The sequence below is a fragment of the Protopterus annectens genome, chromosome 6.part0, assembly GCF_019279795.1.
Source record: "Protopterus annectens isolate FY-2018-M chromosome 6.part0, PAN1.0, whole genome shotgun sequence".
NCBI classification, from domain to species: Eukaryota; Metazoa; Chordata; order Ceratodontiformes; family Protopteridae; genus Protopterus; species Protopterus annectens.
Genome location: NC_056737.1, coordinates 1,400,084,048 through 1,400,106,263, shown reverse-complemented (window position 1 = coordinate 1,400,106,263; position 22,216 = coordinate 1,400,084,048). Strand labels below are relative to the sequence as shown.

The 22,216-nt window shown below is 40.0% G+C and overlaps 1 protein-coding gene across 1 annotated transcript in view; it reads left to right on the top strand.

Moving 5' to 3' along the window:
- Positions 1-21,331, top strand: part of MAP3K19 (mitogen-activated protein kinase kinase kinase 19) — a 387,232-nt gene extending 365,901 nt beyond the window's left edge. Inside the window, exon 6 of the mRNA XM_044074941.1 lies at positions 20,168-21,331. Coding sequence (XP_043930876.1) covers positions 20,168-20,252 — 85 coding nt within the window. The 3' untranslated portion in view covers positions 20,253-21,331. The remainder of the gene's footprint in view (positions 1-20,167) is intronic.
- The last annotated feature ends 885 nt before the right edge of the window (positions 21,332-22,216 follow it).

Sequence of the window (22,216 nt, the reverse complement as noted above, 5' to 3'; positions counted from 1 at the left end):
TGGTGAGAGGGGGTAAAGTTAGCACTGAACCTATCTGACAGGATGTTGGCAATATCAGTTGGTTCTGTAATATTCATGCCATTGTGCTGTAACTTAGAGCAGATCTGGGTGTTGCTACTGAGATTCTTGACATAGCTCTAGAATGCTTTGTGGTTGTCCCTAGAATCAGTGGTGATTTTGTTTTCATAGTTAGCTTTGGAGGATCTTATAAGGGATCTCAGCTTCTTACGGAGGCTGTCCAGGGAGCTCCTCCACTCATGGGATTTTACTCTCTTTTGCAACAATTTCTTCCTTCTGTTGTAGAGTTTATTTATGGCAGAGGACCACCAGATTGGCTTCCTTTTTTTGGAGGATAGCGTCTTGGTTCTGTTTGGGATAGCATGATCCATGCACTTGTGTAAGTGCTTATAGGGTGCATTTGTGTAGGATTCAGCAGTCATAACTGTACTGTCTATCTGCAGGGGCATCATGAAGTTTGCCATTTCTGTCTTAAGAAGCATGAAGTTGGCTTTGGAGAAATTTTTTACCATGGTTTCCTTAATGGAGAGTGGGGGTGGGATGTGGATATCTAGGGTGATTAGCTTATGGTCAGATCTGACCAACGAGGAGTTGACTTCAGGTGTGGAATACCGGTCACTCATGTTGGTAATGACCATGTCTAGGATATTGTTGCCCCTGTTGGGGGTGTGGATAAGTTGATCCAGGACATTGGAATTTATGAATTCCAGAAAGCATTGAGCAAAGGAGTTGGTACATGAGTAGTTTTCCCAGTTAATGGTGGGGTAGTTGAAATCACCCATTATTAGGGTGTTTGGCTGAACCCTAATATTTTCCAGTATATCAAGAAGAGTGGGAATCCTGGGGCATGGTGGGAGATCTGTAGCAAGCGTCAGTTTGGACTGCAGTTTTGCCCAGAGTTAGTTGCACTTGGATAACCTTGGATGCATTATGCTGAGTAACTAGCTTGGAGGTGTGAATATCCTTAATGAATATGGACACATCTCCACCTTTGGTGTTCCGGTCCAGGGTAGGTGGCCGAAAAATGTGGTATGAGTTATAGCCTGGTAATGCAGGGGTGCTCTCTGGAGCCTTGAACCAGGTCTCAGTCACTGCACAGATATCGAGGTTCCCCATTTTAAGGAGTGCCTCAAGGGAGTACAATTTGAGATTTAGACTTCTAGCATTGTGTTACCCTCAGGTTTTGCTTGCCTGTTCCTGTTATGGTGGTGAATTTGTCATTTGAACCTTGCCTAAAAAAGGCACTATAGGGGTGGCAAGAGCCTTAGTCGGTATCCGGAATCTCAGGAGTGACAGGTGCAGGCCATCTCTGGCAAAGCAGCATGGTCTGTCGACCATATCGTCCCAGGCAGACAGATACTGGATCCCCTTAGAATGACACCAGAAGCTTAGCCAATTGTTGAAATCAGTCATTTTGTCCTTGTACTGCGGTATCATTCTGGGTGATGGCAGGATGCTACTCAGGGCTAGGGTCATACCTGCCTTGGCTACAAGATCAGAGAGCTCTTCCATGTCTCTTTTCATGTAGTCCAGGGAGGTATGTCTCAGGTCATTCACACCAACATGGACAATGACAGAGTCATATTTGTACTTGTGGAGTGACCCGAGTGTGTGGGTTATGTGGCGGATCCTGGCACCCGACAGGCAGCTGACAGTAAGCTTCTCCTTGTTTCACCTGGTGAGTGGGACATCAGTGTGCCTGACTATAGACTCACCTATGACTAGTGTGTTAGGTACGTTATTTTGCCTTATGGACTGTGGTTGCATGGCACACTGAGTCTGTGGGCTATTCATCATTTGAGTTGTGTTGAGGGGTTGAGGTTGCTTGCATTTCTGCTTTGGAGGTCTCTGCTGCTTGAGCAGATTATTATTGAGAGTCTCCACGAATGTTTTTGTGTTTCTATGTGTGGATTTTGGTGGTGTAGGTTTAGTGGGACTATGTGATGAGTGTGGTATGGTACAAGTGTTCACCTTCTCCTCTTCACTGTCCAGTTTAGTCTTGGTTGGAGAGAACTTTACCTCCAGTTTGGCTAGATAAGTGCATCTCTCACAGGTTGTAGTGTTGGGTGGTAGGAGGAGAGGGTTGTCTGTGTACATGAGACAATTGCTACATTGCCCCAAGATGTCCAGATTCATCAGATAGACAGGAGAGAACACTGGGAGCTGACCCTTGGACATGCCTGAATAAAAAAACTATTTTCCTCTAGATAAGTGAGGAAAGTGAGTGCAAGAGCTGTTTTTCTCAAAGCAAGTGAAGAGAGTAAGTACAAAAACTGTTTTCCTCTAGGTAATGAGGAAGGCCGAGTGCTGCAGTAATTTGTAGCTTAACTAGACTAGTTACAGGAAAGAAACAAGTGCAAATGTGGGCTTTTAAATCCGAAAGTTGAAAGATATGGAAAAATTGCCCAAACAGCCAATAACTACAATTTCTGGGCCAGAAACCACTCCTTATGTGGTAGATAGGTTACCTACTGCTTACCACTCCCACTGATAAGTTAGCAGGCTTCCCTCCAACACAGAAAGGCTGGGGGCCTCAGGAGCTTACAAACAGTCCTGGATACAGCAAATCTGTATCTGGACTAGACTAGTTACAGGAAGGGGGGGGGGACAAGTGCAAATGTGGGCTTTTAAATCAGGAAGTTGAGAGAGAGATGTAAAAACTGCCCAAACAGCTACAATTTCTGGGCCAGAAACCACTCATTATGTGATAGATAGGTTACCTAATGCTTACCACTCCCACTGATAAGCTAGCAGTCTTCCCTCCAACACAGACAGGCTTGGGGGGCTCAGAAGCTTACAAACATTCCTGGATATAGCAAATCTGTATCTGGACTAGACTACTTACAGGAAAGGCAGGAAACGAGCATAATTTTTTTTTGTTACAGTTAAGCAGAACACAGGGAGATTCTAGCAAAGTTCTTTTTTTTTTTAATACTGCCTATAGCTTAATAAATAGAAGTTATGTTCTTACCATAACGTTCCATGTTAGTTGTCTTCTTCTCGCCTTCTTCTTGCTGGATGGGTTCGGAGCTGACCTCGGCTCCGACTCGGCCACTCTAAAAGCTCGAGAGTTGGTTCCACCGCCTCGAGGCTCCCCTTATATCCCACAATGCTAGGCGAGAGTTACCTCAGATCTCGTTTGTAAGCTAACCCCAGCTTATAATAGTAACAGAATAACTGTAAAAAGAATCCACCTCTAACAACAGGAAGAAAGAAGGGTGACCTACATCCTGAACCAGGAAATATGCATAATAGCATATGTCTAAGAAAGAGGTGGTAGAAAGAGAGGTCACAATCACAACTCCTCTAGGTCTGTCCAGGCCAGGGGGAAGGAGGGTGGGACGCAAGAAGAAGGCGAGAAGAAGACAACTAACATGGAACGTTATGGTAAGAACATAACTTCTATATGTTAAGTTGTCTATCTCGCCTTCATTCTTGCTGGATGGGACCGCCCCTAGCACCTTGTCCCGGTGGCCTAACGGAACAGACTCCTGAGAACAGTGGAACCAAAGCTAGCTCTATGCCTAGAAGCTAAATCCAACTTATAATGAGAAATGAAAGTGTGAGGAGTAGCCCAAGTAGCCGCTGCACAAATGGTGTCAATAGGCAGTCTGTCTTGGAAAGCTAAAGAAGTAGCCAAAGCTCTGTTGGAATGAGCCTTAGGTTTATCAGGCAGCTTTTGATGTCTAATCTCATATACAAGGGAAATCAATGATGTTAGCCATCTGGATAATGATACCTTTGAAACTGAAAGTCCCTTTCTGCTCTCCGCATAGGAGACAAACAGCTGATCAGATTTTCTGAACTGTTTAGTTCTATCCAAGTAGTACCTCAATTGACGGTGAACATCCAGGCAGTGTAATTTTGTTCAGACCTATTGGAGTATTCTGGAAAAAGACTGGTAGATCAATGGATTGATTCAGATTTGATGTCGAGACCACTTTAGGCAAAAGGACGGGTTAGTTCAGAAGGATACTCTGTCCTTATGAAACAAAAGATAAGGAGGATGACAGCTGAGTGCTTGAAGCTCTGAAACTCTTCTAGCTGATGTAATAGCTACCAGAAAAAGAGTTTTCCATGATAATAATTTTAAAGAACAGGAAGCTGCAGGTTCGAAAGGGGAAGAATCAAAGAAGCAAGAACTAAATTTAGGTCCCAAGGAGAAGGAGGATTTCTTATAGGAGGTCTGAGAAGAAAAACTCCTTTCAAAAAGGCTTTGCAGAGTTTGTGGGACATTAGGGCAGATTCAGAAATACCCACATGAAAATTAGAAATAGCTGCCAATTGAACTTTAAGTGTAGAGGAGATGAACCTGCATGGAAGAGTTCAGCTAGAAAATCAAGGACTAGTTGGATGGAAGCGTGAAAGGATCTATGTCCTTTCCTTGAGCCCAATATGAGAAGCGTTCCACTTACTCAAATAAATCTTTCGAGTGGAAGATTTATGGAAGCTATCAATATATCTCTAACAGAGTGAGATAATTGAGGAAGCCTGGCTAAGGTTGGAACTGGAGGAACCAAGCAGTGAGGTTCAGAGAGGGGAGGGAGCGATGAAACTGACCCGACTGATGGATCAAAAGATCTGGAACTAGGGTCCAGATTCCACGGTCGCCCAAGAGAAAACGATGTAGAAAGGGGAACCACACTTGTCGAGGCCAATAAGGAGCAATGAGGATCAATGAGGCCTTCTGAGCGATAGCTTTCTGTATTACTTGAGAGATCAGTGGGAAAGGAGGAAATGCATACAGAAGTCCCCGGGGCCAAACTTGGACTAGAGCGTCTCTGCTGGGTTGGCCTGGTAAAGGGAATAGGGTGAAATATTCTCTGCACTTGCTGTTTTGGGGAGTAGCAAAAAGATCGCAGCAAGGCTGACCCCACTTGAGAAAAATTTCTCTCACTACAGAGTCTTTCAGAGACCACTCGTGAGGCATGAGTATAGCTCTGCTCAACTTGTCCGCAATATGATTGGACTTCCGGGATGCGTTGCTATCAAAACCGCTGAGAAGAAATCGCCCATTGCCACAGTCTGAGTGCTTCTCGACACAGGGTATGGATCTGGTTCCGCCTTGTTTGTTGATGTACCACACTACAGACATATTGTCTGTCTGATTGCAATTGTTCCCAAGGGAAGAGAGTCTTGAAGGGCTTGCAACGCTAAAAGCACTGCTCTCATCTCCAGAACATTTATGTGCAAGTGGCATTCGCTTGGTTGCCATGTGCCCTGGACTGTCCTGCCCTGATAATGCCCCCACCCGATCAGGGAGGCATCCGCTGTCAGAGTAGCAACCGGAGGAGGTGGAACAAAGGGTCTTCCCGACAGGAGCTGGGGAAGACATCCACCACATGAGATGCTTTTGCACGCTATGTGATCACAATGGTGTGAGACATTGGAAGTTCCTGGTATGACCATTGAGTAAAAGCATCCACTGAAGGATCCGTATGTGGTATCTGGCTAATGGAAGCAGAGGTATGGCCGCTGCCATAATTCCCAACACCTTTAGAACTAACCTGGCTTTGATTCTGCTGTTGTTGAGAAGGAGTGATACCAGTTTGTGAATGTCTGATATTCTCTGATGTGTTAGCCTTGCAGACATGTTTATTGTATCTAGATTTGCGCCTATGTAGGTAATAGTACGACAAGGCGACAAAACAGACTTTTTGCAATTTATTGAAATACCCAGCTTTTGACAAACGCGAAAAGTGTAATCTCTGGCCATCAGAAGGAGATGCTTGGTGGGAGCTGTGAGGAGCCAGTCGTCCAAATATGGAAACACCTGGAATCCTTGTCGCCCTCAGGTGAGAAGCTACCACTGCCATGCATTTGCAAACACCAAGGGGGCAGTGGTGAGACCAAAGGGCAGGGCCCTGAACTGAAAATGACTGGTTCCCAGCCTGAAGCGGAGGAATCTTCTGGAGCGTCTGTTCATCTTTATGTGATAGCACGATCCCGAAGGTCTATAGAGCACATCCAGTTTCCTTTGCCCAAAAGGGGAAGGATGGACTGCAGCGTGACCATCCGAAATCTTGTTTTCTTGACTGATTTGTTCAAGACACTGAGATCCAAAATTGGTCTCCAGTCCCCTGTTTTCTTTGGAACTAAAAAGAACCTTGAGTAGATTCCGGATCCTTGCTGGTCTGCTGGAACTGGCTGAATTGCTCTTTTTGCAAGCAGTTTTGAAATCTCCAAAACTGCTAGATCCCTTTGAGCGGTGGAACATCTGGAAGGGATTTTTGACTGCTTTGGAAAGCGAAGAAGGGGATAGAATAGCCTTGAAATGATGGACTGTACCATTTGTCTTGAGTCAGGATAGCCAGGCTTCTGGGCACAGTGACAATCTTCCCCGACTGCCTCCGAAGATGGGCAGTCGGGCAACACCTCAGGGATGCTGAAAGGGTTTGTCAGGAAGGCTTCGATGCCCTGGTTCTCATGGACCCCCTGCCCCTAGGGCGACGTCTACCATTGTTATTCCCACCTCTGCCTCTGGTGGGAACGACTCTGTCGCCAGGCGAAGTCCCTGAGATTGTTTACGAACCACATCTTTCCACCTTTCTGGCCTTTGGGGTAAGGCCTGGAAGGAGTAGAAAACGGACCGACGGCAGAAAGGGTCTTGCCATCAGTCTCGCACCTAGTCAAGGTTTCTTTCACTTGAGGACCAAAGAGAGATGATCCATCAAAGGGGAGTTCGTGAAAGACGCCTTGAAGGGGTCCGTAAAATTGCATAGCCGCATCCAGAGCATGCCCACGTAAGGCACACACCTGTCCCTGCGGCTCTGCTCGCTCCATCAGCCGCGTAAGAAAGAAGAGCATGGAGGAGTTGGTTATGGAATTAAGGGTAGCCAGCTGCGTGTTCATCTTATCTTGGAAACCCGCAGCTGTAGGATCCTTAACATTTCACTCGCTTTGATCAAGTCCCTTTGAAGACGAGTAAAATGGCACAGGTAGTTCAGCGAACGCATGGTAAATGTCGCTGACGAGAACATCCGCCTGCATCTATCCATGGACCTAGATTCCTTGTTAGGTGGATGGACAGGCACTGAAGGATCAGCTAACTCCTTCTTAGTGGCAGCAGCTACCACCATAGCATCCACAGAAACTCCTTTTGTTAAAAATTGTTTGTCTGCTGGAGCTGTTATGAACTTAGAGGGTCTCCTGGGAGTGGGGTCCACTGAATCAGGAGCTGTCTATGCCTTCTTAGCAACCACCTGCATGAGGGGGTCAAGGGGGACACCCAGGAGGTGGAAGGACGAGAGCCAAACGCCTCAAGATACACAGATTTGTCCTCCGAAGGGTTGAGGGCCCTCCACCTTTGGTGTTCCGGTCCAGGGTAGGTGGCCGAAAAGTATGGTATGAGTTATAGCCTGGTAATGCAGGGGTGCTCTCTGGAGCCTTGAACCAGGTCTCCGTCACTGCACAGATATCGATGTTCTCCATTTTAAGGAGTGCCTCAAGGGAGTACAATTTGAGATTTAGACTTCTAGCATTGTGTTACCCTCAGGTTTTGCTTGCCTGTTCCTGTTACGGTGGTGAATTTGTCATTTGAACCTTGCCTAAAAAAGGCACTATAGGGGTGGCGAGAGCCTTAGTCGGTATCTGGAATCCCAGGGGTGACAGGTGCAGGCCATCTCTGGCAAAGCAGCATGGTCTGTCGACCATGTCGTCCCAGGCAGACAGATACTGGATCCCCTTAGAATGACATCAGAAGCTTAGCCAATTGTTGAAATCAGTCATTTTGTCCTTGTACTGCGGTATCATTCTGGGTGATGGCAGGATGCTACTCAGGGCTAGGGTCATACCTGCCTTGGCTACAAGATCGGAGAGCTCTTCCATGTCTCTTTTCATGTAGTCCAGGGAGGTATGTCTCAGGTCATTCACACCAACATGGACAATGACAGAGTCATATTTGTACTTGTGGAGTGACCCGAGTGCGTGGGTTATGTGGCGGATCCTGGCACCCGACAGGCAGCCGACAGTAACCTTCTCCTTGTTTCGCCTGGTGAGTGGGACATCAGTGTGCCTGACTATAGAGTCACCTATGACTAGTGTGTTGGGTACGTTATTTTTCCTTATGGACTGTGGTTGAGTGGCACACTGAGTCTGTGGGCTATTCGTCATTTGAGTTGTGTTGATGGGTTGAGGTTGCTTGCATTTCTGCTTTGGAGGTCTCTGCTGCTTGAGCAGATTATTATTGAGTGCCTCCACAAATGTTTTTGTGTTTCTATGTGTGGATTTTGGTGGTGTAGGTTTAGTGGGACTATGTAATGAGTGTGGTATGGTACAAGTGTTTACCTTCTCCTCTTCACTGTCCAGTTCAGTCTTGGTTGGAGAGAACTTTACCTCCATTTTGGCTAGATAAGTGCATCTCTCACAGGTTGTAGTGTTGGGTGGTAGGAGGAGAGGGTTGTCTGTGTACATGAGGCAATTGCTACATTGCCCCAAGATGTCCAGATCCATCAGATAGGCAGGAGAGAACACTGGGAGCTGACCCTTGGACATGCCTGAATAAAAAACTATTTTCCTCTAGATAAGTGAGGAAAGTGAGTGCAAGAGCTGTTTTTCTCTAAGCAAGCGAAGAGAGTAAGTACAAAAACTGTTTTCCTCTAGGTAATGAGGAAGGTTGAGTGCTGTAGTAATTTTTAGCTTAACTAAACTAGTTACAGGAAAGAAACAAGTGCAAATGTAGGCTTTTAAATCAGAAAGTTGAAAGATATGGAAAATTTGCCCAAACGGCCAATAACTACAATTTCTGGGCCAGAAACCACTCCTTATGTGGTAGATAGATTACCTAGTGCTTACCACTCCCACTGATAAGTTAGCAGGCTTCCCTCCAACACAGAAAGGCTGGGGGCCTCAGGAGCTTACAAACAGTCCTGGATACAGCAAATCTGTATCTGGACTAGACTAGTTACAGGAAGGGGGGGGGGGGGGACAAGTGCAAATGTGGACTTTTAAATCAGGAAGTTGAGAGAGATGTAAAAACTGCCCAAACAGCCAATAACTACAATTTCTGGGCCAGAAACCACTCCTTATGTGATAGATAGGTTACCTAGTGCTTGCCACTCCCACTGATAAGTTAGCAGGCTTCCCTCCAACACAGACAGGCTTGGGGGGCTCAGAAGCTTATAAACATTCCTGGATATAGCAAATCTGTATCTGGACTAGACTATTTACAGGAAAGGCAGGAAACAAGCATAATTTTTTTTGTTACAGTTAAGCAGAACACAGGGAGATTCTAGCAAAGTTTTTTTTTTTTTTTTAATACTGCCTATAGCTTAATAACTATCATTAAACAATTAGTTGATATGATCAGAAACGGAAAGCTGGGTCTACCATTTACCCAAGTCCTTAAACAAATCCACAGTGTCAGTCAATGTGTACTGTATTACATATTCACCTTTTGCACTTTGTCTCCCAAATGTCATGTGCTTTTTTTATGTATTTATCAGCATTTTATCATTATGTCCAAATGGTCAATTTAGTCAAGCTCTTTTGAAAATATACCCTCACTGTATCACATGTAATAAGTGTACTAATTTTTAAGTCATTTGTGTGCAAACTACAGAACTCCTCAAACAAAAAAGATAGATCTGAAACATATAACTTAAACAACTATGGGCCTAGGACAGAGCTCTGTGGGACATCCTGACTGTCACATAGAATTTCACCTGCCCAATTGCTGTATGATACTTGCTATGTTGCTCCAATTTGTAACCCATGCCTAGTTGTTCTAATTTATCAATTTTATGTATGACTCAAAGTCTGAAGGTAAGTTTATATAAATTAAAACACTTAATTATTATATTAAAATAGAACATCACGTTACAAGGAGTTAGAGATCTAATTTCAACATATGCAGGCTGATATATGGTTTCAAGTCCCAACCTTTTCATTTGACAATTTATCCGTAATAACTTTCTCCAATATTTTTCTACTGCAAAAATAAACTTATGATTCAGACACTGGGTTGTAGTATTCCCCTTTCACTTAAAGATGGATTTAACAAGTACATGTCTCCAATCTTGAAGAATCTTCCCATACTTAAATGACCTAGTGAATAACAGACATAATAATACTGTATGTTCACATTGAAGTGTCCTCAGGCCATTATTACTAATGCAGTCTCCTCTCTGTGCTTTGTTTGGGTCCAGTTTATGTAGAACTTTTTTAAATATGGTCTAATTTAATTTCAGTATCCAGTGTTACCTGGATGTTACTAGCATACATTACTTCCCGTTTGTGAAGACAAACTATTTTGCATATCATCTTGTAAATATATCTACAATCTGTTGTGCTTGAGAATAAAGTTTAGAATCTATGCATAGTTTATTAATACGCATGATGTACTCAACTACATTTTATGTCTATAAATTTTTTTTCTTGATCTTTGCCACATGTTGTGTGTCCATCCAGTTTATTTCAGTTTTCAAAGTTATAATTCAGTCGTTTGCATTTCTTATATTTTTCTCTTTTATCTTAAGCATCTTGTTCTTACAGAAATATATCCACTTGACCTTGTGTGCCTAGATCTTGATGTTAAACATTTTTTACTGTTTGCATTCACACATACTCCCTTGCAAAACTTGCCACATTTTTTCTACCATTTTTCTAATGCATGCAAAACTTCAATTAGTTTTAATTACTGTTTTTCTTCCATATGGTCACTTGTTAATATTCTGTGTACTTGTATAAAGTTATTTTTTTAACAAGAAAATTTTTATTGAATTGTACTTATAACATAGGTAATCATACATTTATATAAAGGAAAATGGACATTTTCACTTGCAAACATTATACATCACATATAATATTCAATATGCTGTCAAAGATTACATAGCTCATTCAATTCCTGCCTTCTGTTAAACCTCATTCCTCCTCCAAAACATTAGTATGCATGTATTGTTCCCACAATTCCCATTTTTTCTGTGTAATTTGCTCCTACCTGTTTTGAAGATCCTACTTCCAGTTCTTTTACCTCTGTTACTATAGTTACTATTGCTAGCATTGTTGGTTTAGACTTGGATTTCCATTTTCTAGTAATTGCTTTTTTGGCAGCCAGCAGGATTAAACTCAACAAGGTCCTACTGAGGTTGCTGGTGTTCTGGTGTGTGTGTATGTGTGTATATATATATATATATATATATATGTATACATACACACACTGGTGAATCCCATGAATGTTTTCTAAGTGATGGTGTAGTGCTATGTTCTGATACTTTGCTTGATTCAGCTGTATCTTTACACTGCATTACTGTGGTTCTCTATCAGTACAGTTCCTGCAAAAACTAATCTGCACTTTCATTCATAAACTGTCTTACTATCACTATACCCTTATATTTCCCATAAATTCTCTTGCTCTGACTTACGGTGATCCTTCCTCCATCTCTTTTTTGTATAATACATACTAACTCTATTGCCTCAGTATAGCTGGAGTTTAGTAGAGTTTTTTTCCCTTTCTTTCATTTCAGAACCTGCAGTCACTACATCTTACCACAATATTGCAGGAGCACTGCCACAGGGCCCTACACCTACAAGCTTACTGACAATGTTGTCATTGTTTAATGTAAGCATATTTAGTGTGAAGAACCTTGCAGTGTATTAACTTTAATCAGCTAAACACGTCTGTTCTGTGATTAAAATTCTCTGTAAAATAGTCTTTGCACTCTAAAGACCTCTTACTAAGTTGGTCACTGTCCCATTTTGCTTGACCAGAAGACTACACTGCATGCACCAGTTATTTAGTCTCAGGAAATGGCAGACAATTTCTTTAACTCACATCTCTTTAATTGCTTTGTTCTGGCTATAAACTGATTGCTCTCACTTATAAATTGACCTGAATGTGGGAAGCCCGCTATACTCAGCTTCACTTCACTCCCCTCTTCTACCCACAATTCCCACCCAGCTCCACTTCACTCCCCTATCCTACCCCCAATTCCCACACACCACTCTTGCTCTAATATTATACTTCTTACACACATTTCACTTGTGACTTACTCCAAATGCCCCTTCTGACCCTACTACTTCTATACATACATTTTTGTTTCTTGTTTCCTACATTCTTATCTGTATTTAATTTTTAGCCCCATTCCCAAATGCCTTTCTCCCTCCCAAACTGATGATAGTTGGCTATTTAAATCATTACAAAAAATGTGTTTCAGGTTTATCTGAGTAGCAATGTACCATTGATGGGGGTATACTATTGGGCTGCTTTCCATGTGTCAATTGTTCAGCCTGTGTTATTATTTGTAAAACTAAACAGTTTTCCTCTGAAAACACATCACGTGTTTAAAATATACTTTCATTTAATACTTGCTCCTCTGACAGGGTGACTTATTTAACTATCTGTGGTTGCTCTGTCTTTTATGTTGGCAAAATTTCCAGACAGTTCAAAAGATGGGTGCTTGCACTTATTAGCAACATTAAAAATTGTAGGATGCCTAATGCTCTATATAAATATACTTTAAGCATCCAACAGCCAATTTTAGATTTACTGCTACTGATAAAATTATCTTTACTGGCCTGAATAAGATGGGCTGGCAGGATGCACTGGCCATGAAGGAACGGGATTGGATTGTCAGGTTAGGTGCTCTGTTTCTGCCTGGGTTAAATTATATATTTTGATGGTTTAACCAGTGATTTGGGTGGGATGTTAATGAATACTTCTGTATTTAAATGTGTGGACTAAGTTGTGTCTACATATATTGTGAACACAAAAGAAAAATGAAGCCCAGAGACATACAATAAAGCTCCCAGTCAGCAGAAACTGCTCAGTTACTTAATTCTCAGTGTAGTCACACAGCGTGGAAATGAAAATACTTAAAAAATCACTTTTATTATATCCATCAAAACACATTAACACTCAAACTATACGTTTTTGTTTCTTAACTTTATCAGCTGTATTGGAGTTATCTTATTTTATAAATGCAATTTCTTTTCCTTTGTCCAGTTCCAGCCCACATCTGATCAAGTGTACGTCTCTGGGCTTCGTTTTTCTTTTGTGTTTACTGTTTTTTGTGGAGCCCTTGCGCTTTCTTTGAGATTTACATTTATTGTGAGCCATGTGCACTGATGAAGGCACATGCTGAAACTGGTTTGCTTGCTCTGAAGTTTTTTATGCTGATGGAAATGAATGCTGGCTTGTTTTAGATGTTTCTTGGTTCCATGCACCTCACTGTGTGTAGGATTGGTTTTGCATCTTTTTCTTTTCCCGAATAAACCCTCATTTCTTCTTACTTTGACTATATCATCATACTGCAGCCTTTAATGCTCCTATATTCCTTTCATTCCAGACAAGATACCAGGACAACCTACATCTCTTCTTCTATACAGAATACTTCTTTCTTTACCCATCCTCTTCAAGCCCTCAGAATCCACCATCACTTTACCTCATACTGTCCTGCAACTTTTTGTTTCTTTCTTCATTGCTACTTCCTCACCTGATATCTATAAAATATAGATACCTATACTTAATTATGCTACCCTTCCATTTATCCTCTCTTCTTCTCCTGTGCTATTTTTCATCCTACCACGATTCAATATCTCGCAACATCTCTCCAACTCTGTCCCAGTTACCTATCCATACTTCCTCTTTACACTCTCCACACATTTCTATTTAATATTTCCCCTCACCTTTATTCCAAATATAGGCTGATCAATTGCACTTCAACTCAAACCAAACAAAAATGAAGTGCAAGAATCATTTCCAAAAAACAAGTATGCACCTTCTAGTAGGAGATATATACCCTAATCTTGGCCCCACTTACCACAACGATCACAAAGATAATTCTCTCCCACACAGTTCAACAGCCAATTCACAACCCTGGTAATCTAATTTTTGCTGCAATAAATGTTAGAAATATAAGAAATAAAACTGCTGAACTACATGCCTGGCTCACCCAACATAAGCCCAATGTTTTTGCTGTAACTGAAATTTGGCTTCAATGCAACAAACAATTCCAAAGTTATACCTCCTGGCTATATCATCATCCATAATGACCGTTTAAACAGGAAAGATGGTGGTATTGTTTTAATATTTCCCAAAATGTACCACATTTTTCCTTACAGTAAACCAACACCAAAATTCAGTTCATCAGAGCTTATTGTTGCGTTCCTCAAAATAAACAGTTATAAACAAATATGTATTATTTCCCTGGTAGTGACACTACAGCTATACTGGAAGATATCCTACACTGGATATTCATAATATTTTCACAAGAAAAAAATACTAGGTGATGTGAATGTAAATTGGTTGGACATAAACTTTAACTCCCCTACATCTAGCAAGAATGTACATGGTTTCACACAATTAATAGCCTCACATATTATAGCAAGACATCAAATTCTCTATTAGACTGGATCCTAGTATCAAGCCCTAGCAAATACTCCACAACAGCCACAATGTCAGAGTCCCTCAGTGATCATCTCCCAATCTGTATGACTAGATGTCTCCCACATACAGTTAAACATATTTATAGAACAACACATAACTATTCCAAGTTTAAGCCAGAAATGTTCATTACTACACTATCATCTATTAACAGGAACTTTCTAAAAGTCTTCCCCTTAGATGATGCTGTGATTGAATTTAATACAACTTTTCTAAACATCCTAAAATAGCCTTATACCTCCTAGAATAAAGAGACTAAAAACAAATAATATAATTTGGCTATCCAAAAAGAGTAGAATGTTAATTCAGGATAGAAAAAAAAGCATGGAAAGAATGACAAAAATATAAAACACTTAAATATCTTGAAAACTTCAGAATGCTTCATAATAGGACTGAAGAGCAAATAAATGAAGACAAAAAACTATGCTATAATAACTTTCAGAATAATACTAAACACAACCCTAAAAAAATTTGGAGCTCAGTTAAAGAAATCTTATATCCTGGCCAAAAATTCAATCCAAACCCCTCTCCAGAGAACTCATCACTTGAAACTGCAATAGTGTTCAATTCTTATTTTGTAGATAGTATAGCATCTCTAACCAAGGATTCCTCAATATCTAATCCCAACCCTGCTCAACAGCCACATATCACCATATCCACTTTCACCTTCAAACCTGTGGCCACATCCTATATAAAACTACTCAAACAAACATAAACCATGCTCTTCTTCAGCTGATAACCTTCCAAGTGAGTACCTAAAAATAGCAGCCAATAGCATTATTTATATTGTCTCAATTCTTATAATTAGGCCAACCCAGGAATCCCACATTCCTTCTCTTGGGACAAAGTCACACATTATCCCTCAGTACAAAGGAGAAAATTCAAAAGACATTAATAACTTTAGACCTATAGCAATCTTATCTCCCTTCACCAAAATACTTGAAAAATGCATTCAAAAACAATTGCTAGACTACTTCCTGCAGGAAGAACCCCTATATCCTACACAACATAACTTCTGTACTTCCTTTACTACTAGCATTGCCCTTCTGACTTGTATAGATACTGTCAATAAAGCTAGAGATAATGGCAAACTAGTCCCCTCCTTATTTCTAGACTTGTCTAAAGCCTGCAACACAGTGTGTCATAGCAAGCTTCTACTTCAAATGTCCTCACTAGGAATTTCTCAGCCCGCCCTTCTGTAGTTCAAAAGCTACCTGTCCAATAGGTATCAGTCAGTAAAATGGTACTCCACAATCTCTCATTACCTCCCAGTCACCATGGGTGTACAATAAGGCTCTATCCTTGGTCCCCTCCCTAACATTTTCACCAACACTCTCTAACTTCCACACAACAGGCCACCCTAATAAAATACACAGATAATTCCACTCTTATTTGCATATATGACAGAATGGTGTAACTCCAAAAAATTACTCAAAGGTTTCACAGCCACTGAAATATGGCTTCATAACACACAACTCCTGTTCAACCAAAAAAGACCAAACTATTACTTTTCCCCCCAAAATCTCTCTCAAGAAAAAACAAAATTTCAAGTCCTCTCTTTCTTGAAACAATTGAAGTCACTTCTCATGGCAAACTATTGGGGGTGATAGCGATTGATAATCTTACATTTGACCTGCATATACAAAATGCCAGAAGAAAAACTCATCAAAAACTAGGGATGCTAACAATGCTATAACAAAGTTGCTAAATTTGCAGCACATAGCTCTTTCAGAACCCACTACTGCACTGAAAAGCCTAAATTGGTTACAACTGCCACATCAACTAACATACACACAACTTCTTACCACCTATAAAATTACACAACCATGTTCTCAGTCGTGATCCAGTGACCAAAAACTCCTGTCTGTCTACAGACTTAGAAAATTTGCTGGGCACTGTCTGTACTCATACAAGGTTGCTAAAGCCTGGAGTTCCTTACCTGTATCCATCAGGTCTACACCATCCATCTCATCTTTCAAATCCACTCTGAAAGACTTCCTAGCTAAAATCTGGCTCAGTTCTTGCTCAAAATTAGGATAAACTATATCCCTAAATGTGAACAAGTACCTTTTCATTCCTTACACCTTCTTACTCTCTTTTTTTTCACTTAAGTTCTTACTATCTAATTATCTTCCCTGACTTTCTCTCTAAATATACTATAAAGCCAGTTTTTCCCTCAGTTCATATTACAATTCCTTTCTGTATTAGACTAACTTACCTTTAATTTCTCTACAAACGGTCTAAAATTTCTCTAAATATTAAATGTTCATAGGTGTGTACTAGGCTAATGGCCCTGGAGCCTTTACAAGCCTAGCCCATAGGACTACCCCGGCATTGTGCCACCCGACCTTAGTTCCTGATCCCCAGGGTGAACTTTCTATTTCCCATCCACTCATCAAGATTTCTCTTGAACAGGGCCAGTGAGGTGCTCTGCCAATGTAAATATCTTTTTGATATACATTACTTTGACATAATTATTGGTGTGCATTTTATTTGGGATATACACATTTGGTTAGATTTGATTATTTGACATGACATTAAATTACTGGTTCCTTTGAGGAAACACTTTCAATGAAATGTTTTCTATGAAAGGGCTGTTGATGAAAGGTCCATTCAATGAAAATCATCACACACATATATGGATAGATACAGAGAGAAAGCATTTTTAAATCTCAGCTACACGTTATCTACAATACAAAGTATCTAAACCAATATCACTAAAAACAATATCAAATCAAACATGCCTCTAAAATGAAAAGACTACTACTTCTATCTACATACAGCAAGCTTTTTTGGAGGGAGGGAGTCCCCGTAGCCCCACGTGGAAAGATTTGGGAAAGGGCATGTGTCCTGAAACTCATGCATACTGGTCTTGCCCCCTCACGACCTCAGAAATACTTAAAACCAACATCAATATTACATATAAATGACACAGATTAACATTAAAGTTTTGAGTTATTGACTTTGGATATTTTCATTCAAATACATTTAATTATACAGATGTTAATAGATAGGTATGTGCGCACACACTCTTTATTGGATTTGAGTCATAATGAGAAAGTGTTTGTATTGAATGCTGTTAAAGTGGGAGCAGTTGCTATATGGTCTAAACTGGATTAAGAAACAGAGGCATTTAAGCAGCTCTCAGATATGAATACATATCAATAAGTGGATCCAACCTTTTTATTTAAAAAACAGCTTGATGAGTTCTTTCAAATACCTGTGTCAGAAGGTATTGTTACCCCTGTATTGAGCCAACAATTAATGGTGGAAGATCCTTTCCAACAGATGATTGATTCATGAGGAAGTTGGGTATGTATCACTTCAGCAAACCATCACTTCAACAAACAGCACTTCATTGTAAATGCCATTCATTGAATTGCCCTCACATGGGGAGCTGTGCCTCCCTGCTAATTATATATACCAACTCCGAGATTGCACTACAGTGGGGAAAAGGGCAAACTTCCCCATCCTCACTGTACTGTGATCTCAGTATTAACATTTCAATAAATGGCATGTTCGATGTAATTGCATTGAAAATGTCATTCGATTAAATGATTTTTCCCTGAACTGACAGGAACCCAAGAAAGCTTCCTCAATACTGGGGAGACCTATAGTATCAGGAGAGGGGTCCATAACAGAACCTTGTTTTGATCTTTTGGAAAATGTTTAAAGCCATTGCTGGCAGTTATACCAGTGAGGCTGCATGACACTACTGACTTTTTAAATATGTTAAATGGATTGGAGTTTAGGAATGCTAATCTTGTGTGTACTCTAGATAAGAACACCTTTTTGCTAGCATCCACCATTAAGGGGGACTCAAGGCTATACAATATTTGTTTAAAACAGATTTATATTCTGAAGAATTTAACAAGTTTATTATACAACTACTTAAACACATATTACAAAAAATGTTTTTTAGCTTAATGAGAAATGGTTTTTTTGCATTTAACTGGGTCTGCTATGCATGCTTCATTTTCCCCTATTCATGCACATATTTGTTTATGGAATTTTTTGAGGAAACATACATATTAGCCAAAAAACAGATATATAACACAGGGGGAATATTACATTTTGGTGATGATGTTTGAAGGGGGAGTGTGCAGAGTTTTTGGAATATTTAAATAAGAACAAACATGGTATTACGTTTTACTGCCAAGTATGATTAATATTGATTTTTAGATGTGCATATTATCACAAGTAGTTTTGTAAGTCATTTCATAAAAACTGTCTAGTACATGTTAACAGCTGCCACTCCCATCATATCACAGCTTTTGAGGGCTAGGAGGAGATGTAATGATCCAGATGTAAACAATACAGAAATCCATTTACTGAAAGGGAGACTTTTAGCCAAAATATTATGATAAAGAAGTAATTGAGGTGGCTAAGGCTTAGGCACTAGCTACATCTAGGAATTACATATTGACTTATAAATATAAGGTTTACTAGGAAGACATTTTAATTTGCAGTTTTAAATATGTATGGTACTAATATTTTATTTTAAATGATTGGTATCTATTGACAACTGACAGATTTTTTTGGGGAATGCAGCAAGCGATAGATGGCATATATAGTCTGATCACTTGTATTGACTGGTTGGCATATCTGGCAACTTGTGGTTATGATACTTTTTATGTAGGTCAATCATCATTATTTTGGAAACAAAGGCCAGTGCTACATCTTTGTGATATTTGATAAGTACCTATTTTACCTTTATAGGCATTGATGGGGTTAAGACTGGTGCTTCCGCTCTTAACAAGCATAAGATCTTGGATAATAAGGAAAGGAGATGGACTATTATGTTGGGGCATTTCAGATCAGTAGGTGGTTATTTAATGTTGTGGGTGTTTATATATTTAAGAATTATGTGTGTGGAATATATTTTTATAAAGAAATTTTTTCTTTCAGTTAGTTGATTTAATTAGCTTTCTAATATTAATTACATGGCTTAATAAATAGTTTATTCATATATTTGATATTAAATATTTTTTTAAATCTCACTTGGATACAATTGCCTGGAATTTCAAGAAGTTCTTTGCCTCATAATATTGGCAAAGCCAAAGGGTGGAATCCTCGGTTTATTGTGAGGTTCCACTTGGAACTGTTACTCTTGGACATTTACAGTTTAAGGTACTGGAACATTTTTTTTGGAGGGGTATATTTGAATGACAGACATGATCTGGGGTCATTTGGTTATGGCGGTAAGGACTAAGAATGAGCAATTCTGTGGCTGCTCTCCTTCCTTGAAGATAGGGGAATGGAAAATGCACAGAATCAGCATCTATGAAACTGGGCAATGTCCACAGACAAAAAAAAAAAACCCCGGCAGAGATAGGCAAGGTAGGACTCTTGTTAAATGCCAGTATGTTGGTAATTGATCCTACTTCATCTTGCTTCCATTAGAGGAAAATTATTCAAGTCCCCAACTCGATCATTGTTATGCCTTTGTGGTATTTTTAACATAAATTAAATCACATCACAATATTTTTAAACAAGCAAGAAGTGCTGCAAGGAAGCTTGTCATTGAATGAGATCAAAGTAAATCTGTACTTTTGGGGAAGACAAGATGAACAGTAAATACTGAATTAGGTAAAGGGGTTAATAAATCGCTATAGTAAAATGTCTTATGTGCATACAAATACAAAATTTTCAATAACCTACTTGCCATTTGTGTATTATCATCTTATGTCAGGTGAAAGCAATGAATATGCAGATATAGCGTTTATTTATACAAGTGTTTGTGTTTTTTTTTTTCCTTTTTGAATGCAGTGACCAGCGTGAGAGACCTTCTGCAAAGCAACTGCTGCAACATCATTTTATATTACAACAGAGAAATGCAGCATTCAGAAGATGATGCCAAGTGCTATAGAACTTTTTCTGAGGATAACATCAAAAAGACAGAAAATGCACCATTGTTCAAATGTTGATAATTTGTGTCTATCAGTTATGATAGGAGATTAAGTCACCCAAGGAAGATTATCACCATTGAGGTCCTTCTCTGAAGTAGCTCCACTTGCTGAAATTGAAATTTTTTTTTCTCTTTCGTTTTTTTAATTTTCAGGTTTCCCAATCAGCTCTCTCTCCTTAAGCTTCTCCATCAACATCCCTGTTACCTGTCTGGCTTAGCTGTCACACAGCAGGTCCCTGCAAGAGGGGAAAAATTGTGCAAGGTTCTGGGTAATGGGCAGAGAGACAACCACTGTAATCTGGTACAGAACTATCCCGACAGCCAAGAAGAGTTTTTGTTATGCCCCCACCCAATATGCAAATATCATGTACAATCACACTGGAGGACTAAAGTCACTACTGTCCAGGGAAAACTTGGAGCCCTGTATACAAAACACCAACCTTCCTTCTTTGAGGATAATACAGCCACCAAATACCAGTTACTGAATCTCTCTCACATTTTCTGATTCCCCAGGTGCCAAGTTACTTGGCTCACACTCAGGGATCCTGCCCCTGGTGTTAAACAATTTTTCTTTTTCCAAAACAAACACATTGCACTGAGATTGATGGTTCCAGACTTCTGCTGATGAGCGGTGAGAGGCACTCTGAATGTACATTCAATTACATGTACATATCAGTGATATCAAGCACTGACACAGTCTAAATTTGTTTAGTAAATTACCTAGCTGTAAAAATATTAAATTAACTGTAATATTTTCTGCAAGGCAGAAATGCATGTTAACATCAGTTTTTATTTTTTAATATAAAATACTAAGTCTATGCGAACCAAACTACATTTGTTCTATGGATAATTTCTTGCAAAGTTTGCTGCATGCAGAGCTGCATTAATTCCCTAGGTTACACCAATTCAACTGAAGCATTAATTTCTTTAAAAGCTGCAGTACAAATACTTGCACTAACATACAGGACTAAACTTGTTGCCTACTGAGACTCTAAATAACTGACAATGCATTCCTTTACAATTCACTCTGGTACTAAATCAATAATTCCAAATAAAGGAAGTACAGCTGTGTGTGTAAAGAAAACAGAATTCTGTGCAAGTTATTGTTGCTGTATTTGTATCTTTTGGGGTGTGTGTAAGTATAAAGTACATTGGATCTTAATGAAGAGTTAAGAAAAGTCTGGTCAAAGGAAGACGGGTACTCAAACAAATTACAGAGATGGACCCGAACAGAATCAGAATACTGCTGAGACACTACAAGAAAAACATGTTACACTTAAAAACACAAGACTCTAATAGTAAAGCTCCTGGCCTACTGCATAGTCTTACCTACTTACAGATAATAGTCTGTTGCAAGATCTGAATGTCAGATTTCAGACCATAAGATGAGAAGTGCAGAGACAGGTGAAAATCTCAACATACTCCCTAGGTCCAGCTGAATGTCCTCCTATTAGGTACAGAATCAGAAACTGGGACACACTAACAGCCACAAGAACCTTGGTTGTTTTGGACAAAGGGCAATTGGAACCATCTGAATCTTTACTTTTCCTGCCCCTAACAATACTTTAAATAACATGAATGAGTACACAATAATTTTATACCTAACAGAGCACTTGCACTCCTTAACCAAAACCTTCAGGGTCAGTATTATCTTTGGATGTAGAGAGTGGCATTTCTAACATAAATAACTAAAAACAGACCACCAGGTACTTTTGATATCTGTGGGAACTGGTTGTAATGAAAATGTTGGAGGGGGTTATTTAATTATGTAGGGTTAACAAGAGCTTGATTAGTCACCTGGTTGGTTAATGACTGTACTCTCTATATAAATTGGGCATTGAATTGGTTGGGTTGGCTCTGTTATCATTTTGTTTCTATTAGGTTGGTGCTGGCTGTGTGGGTTATCCTGG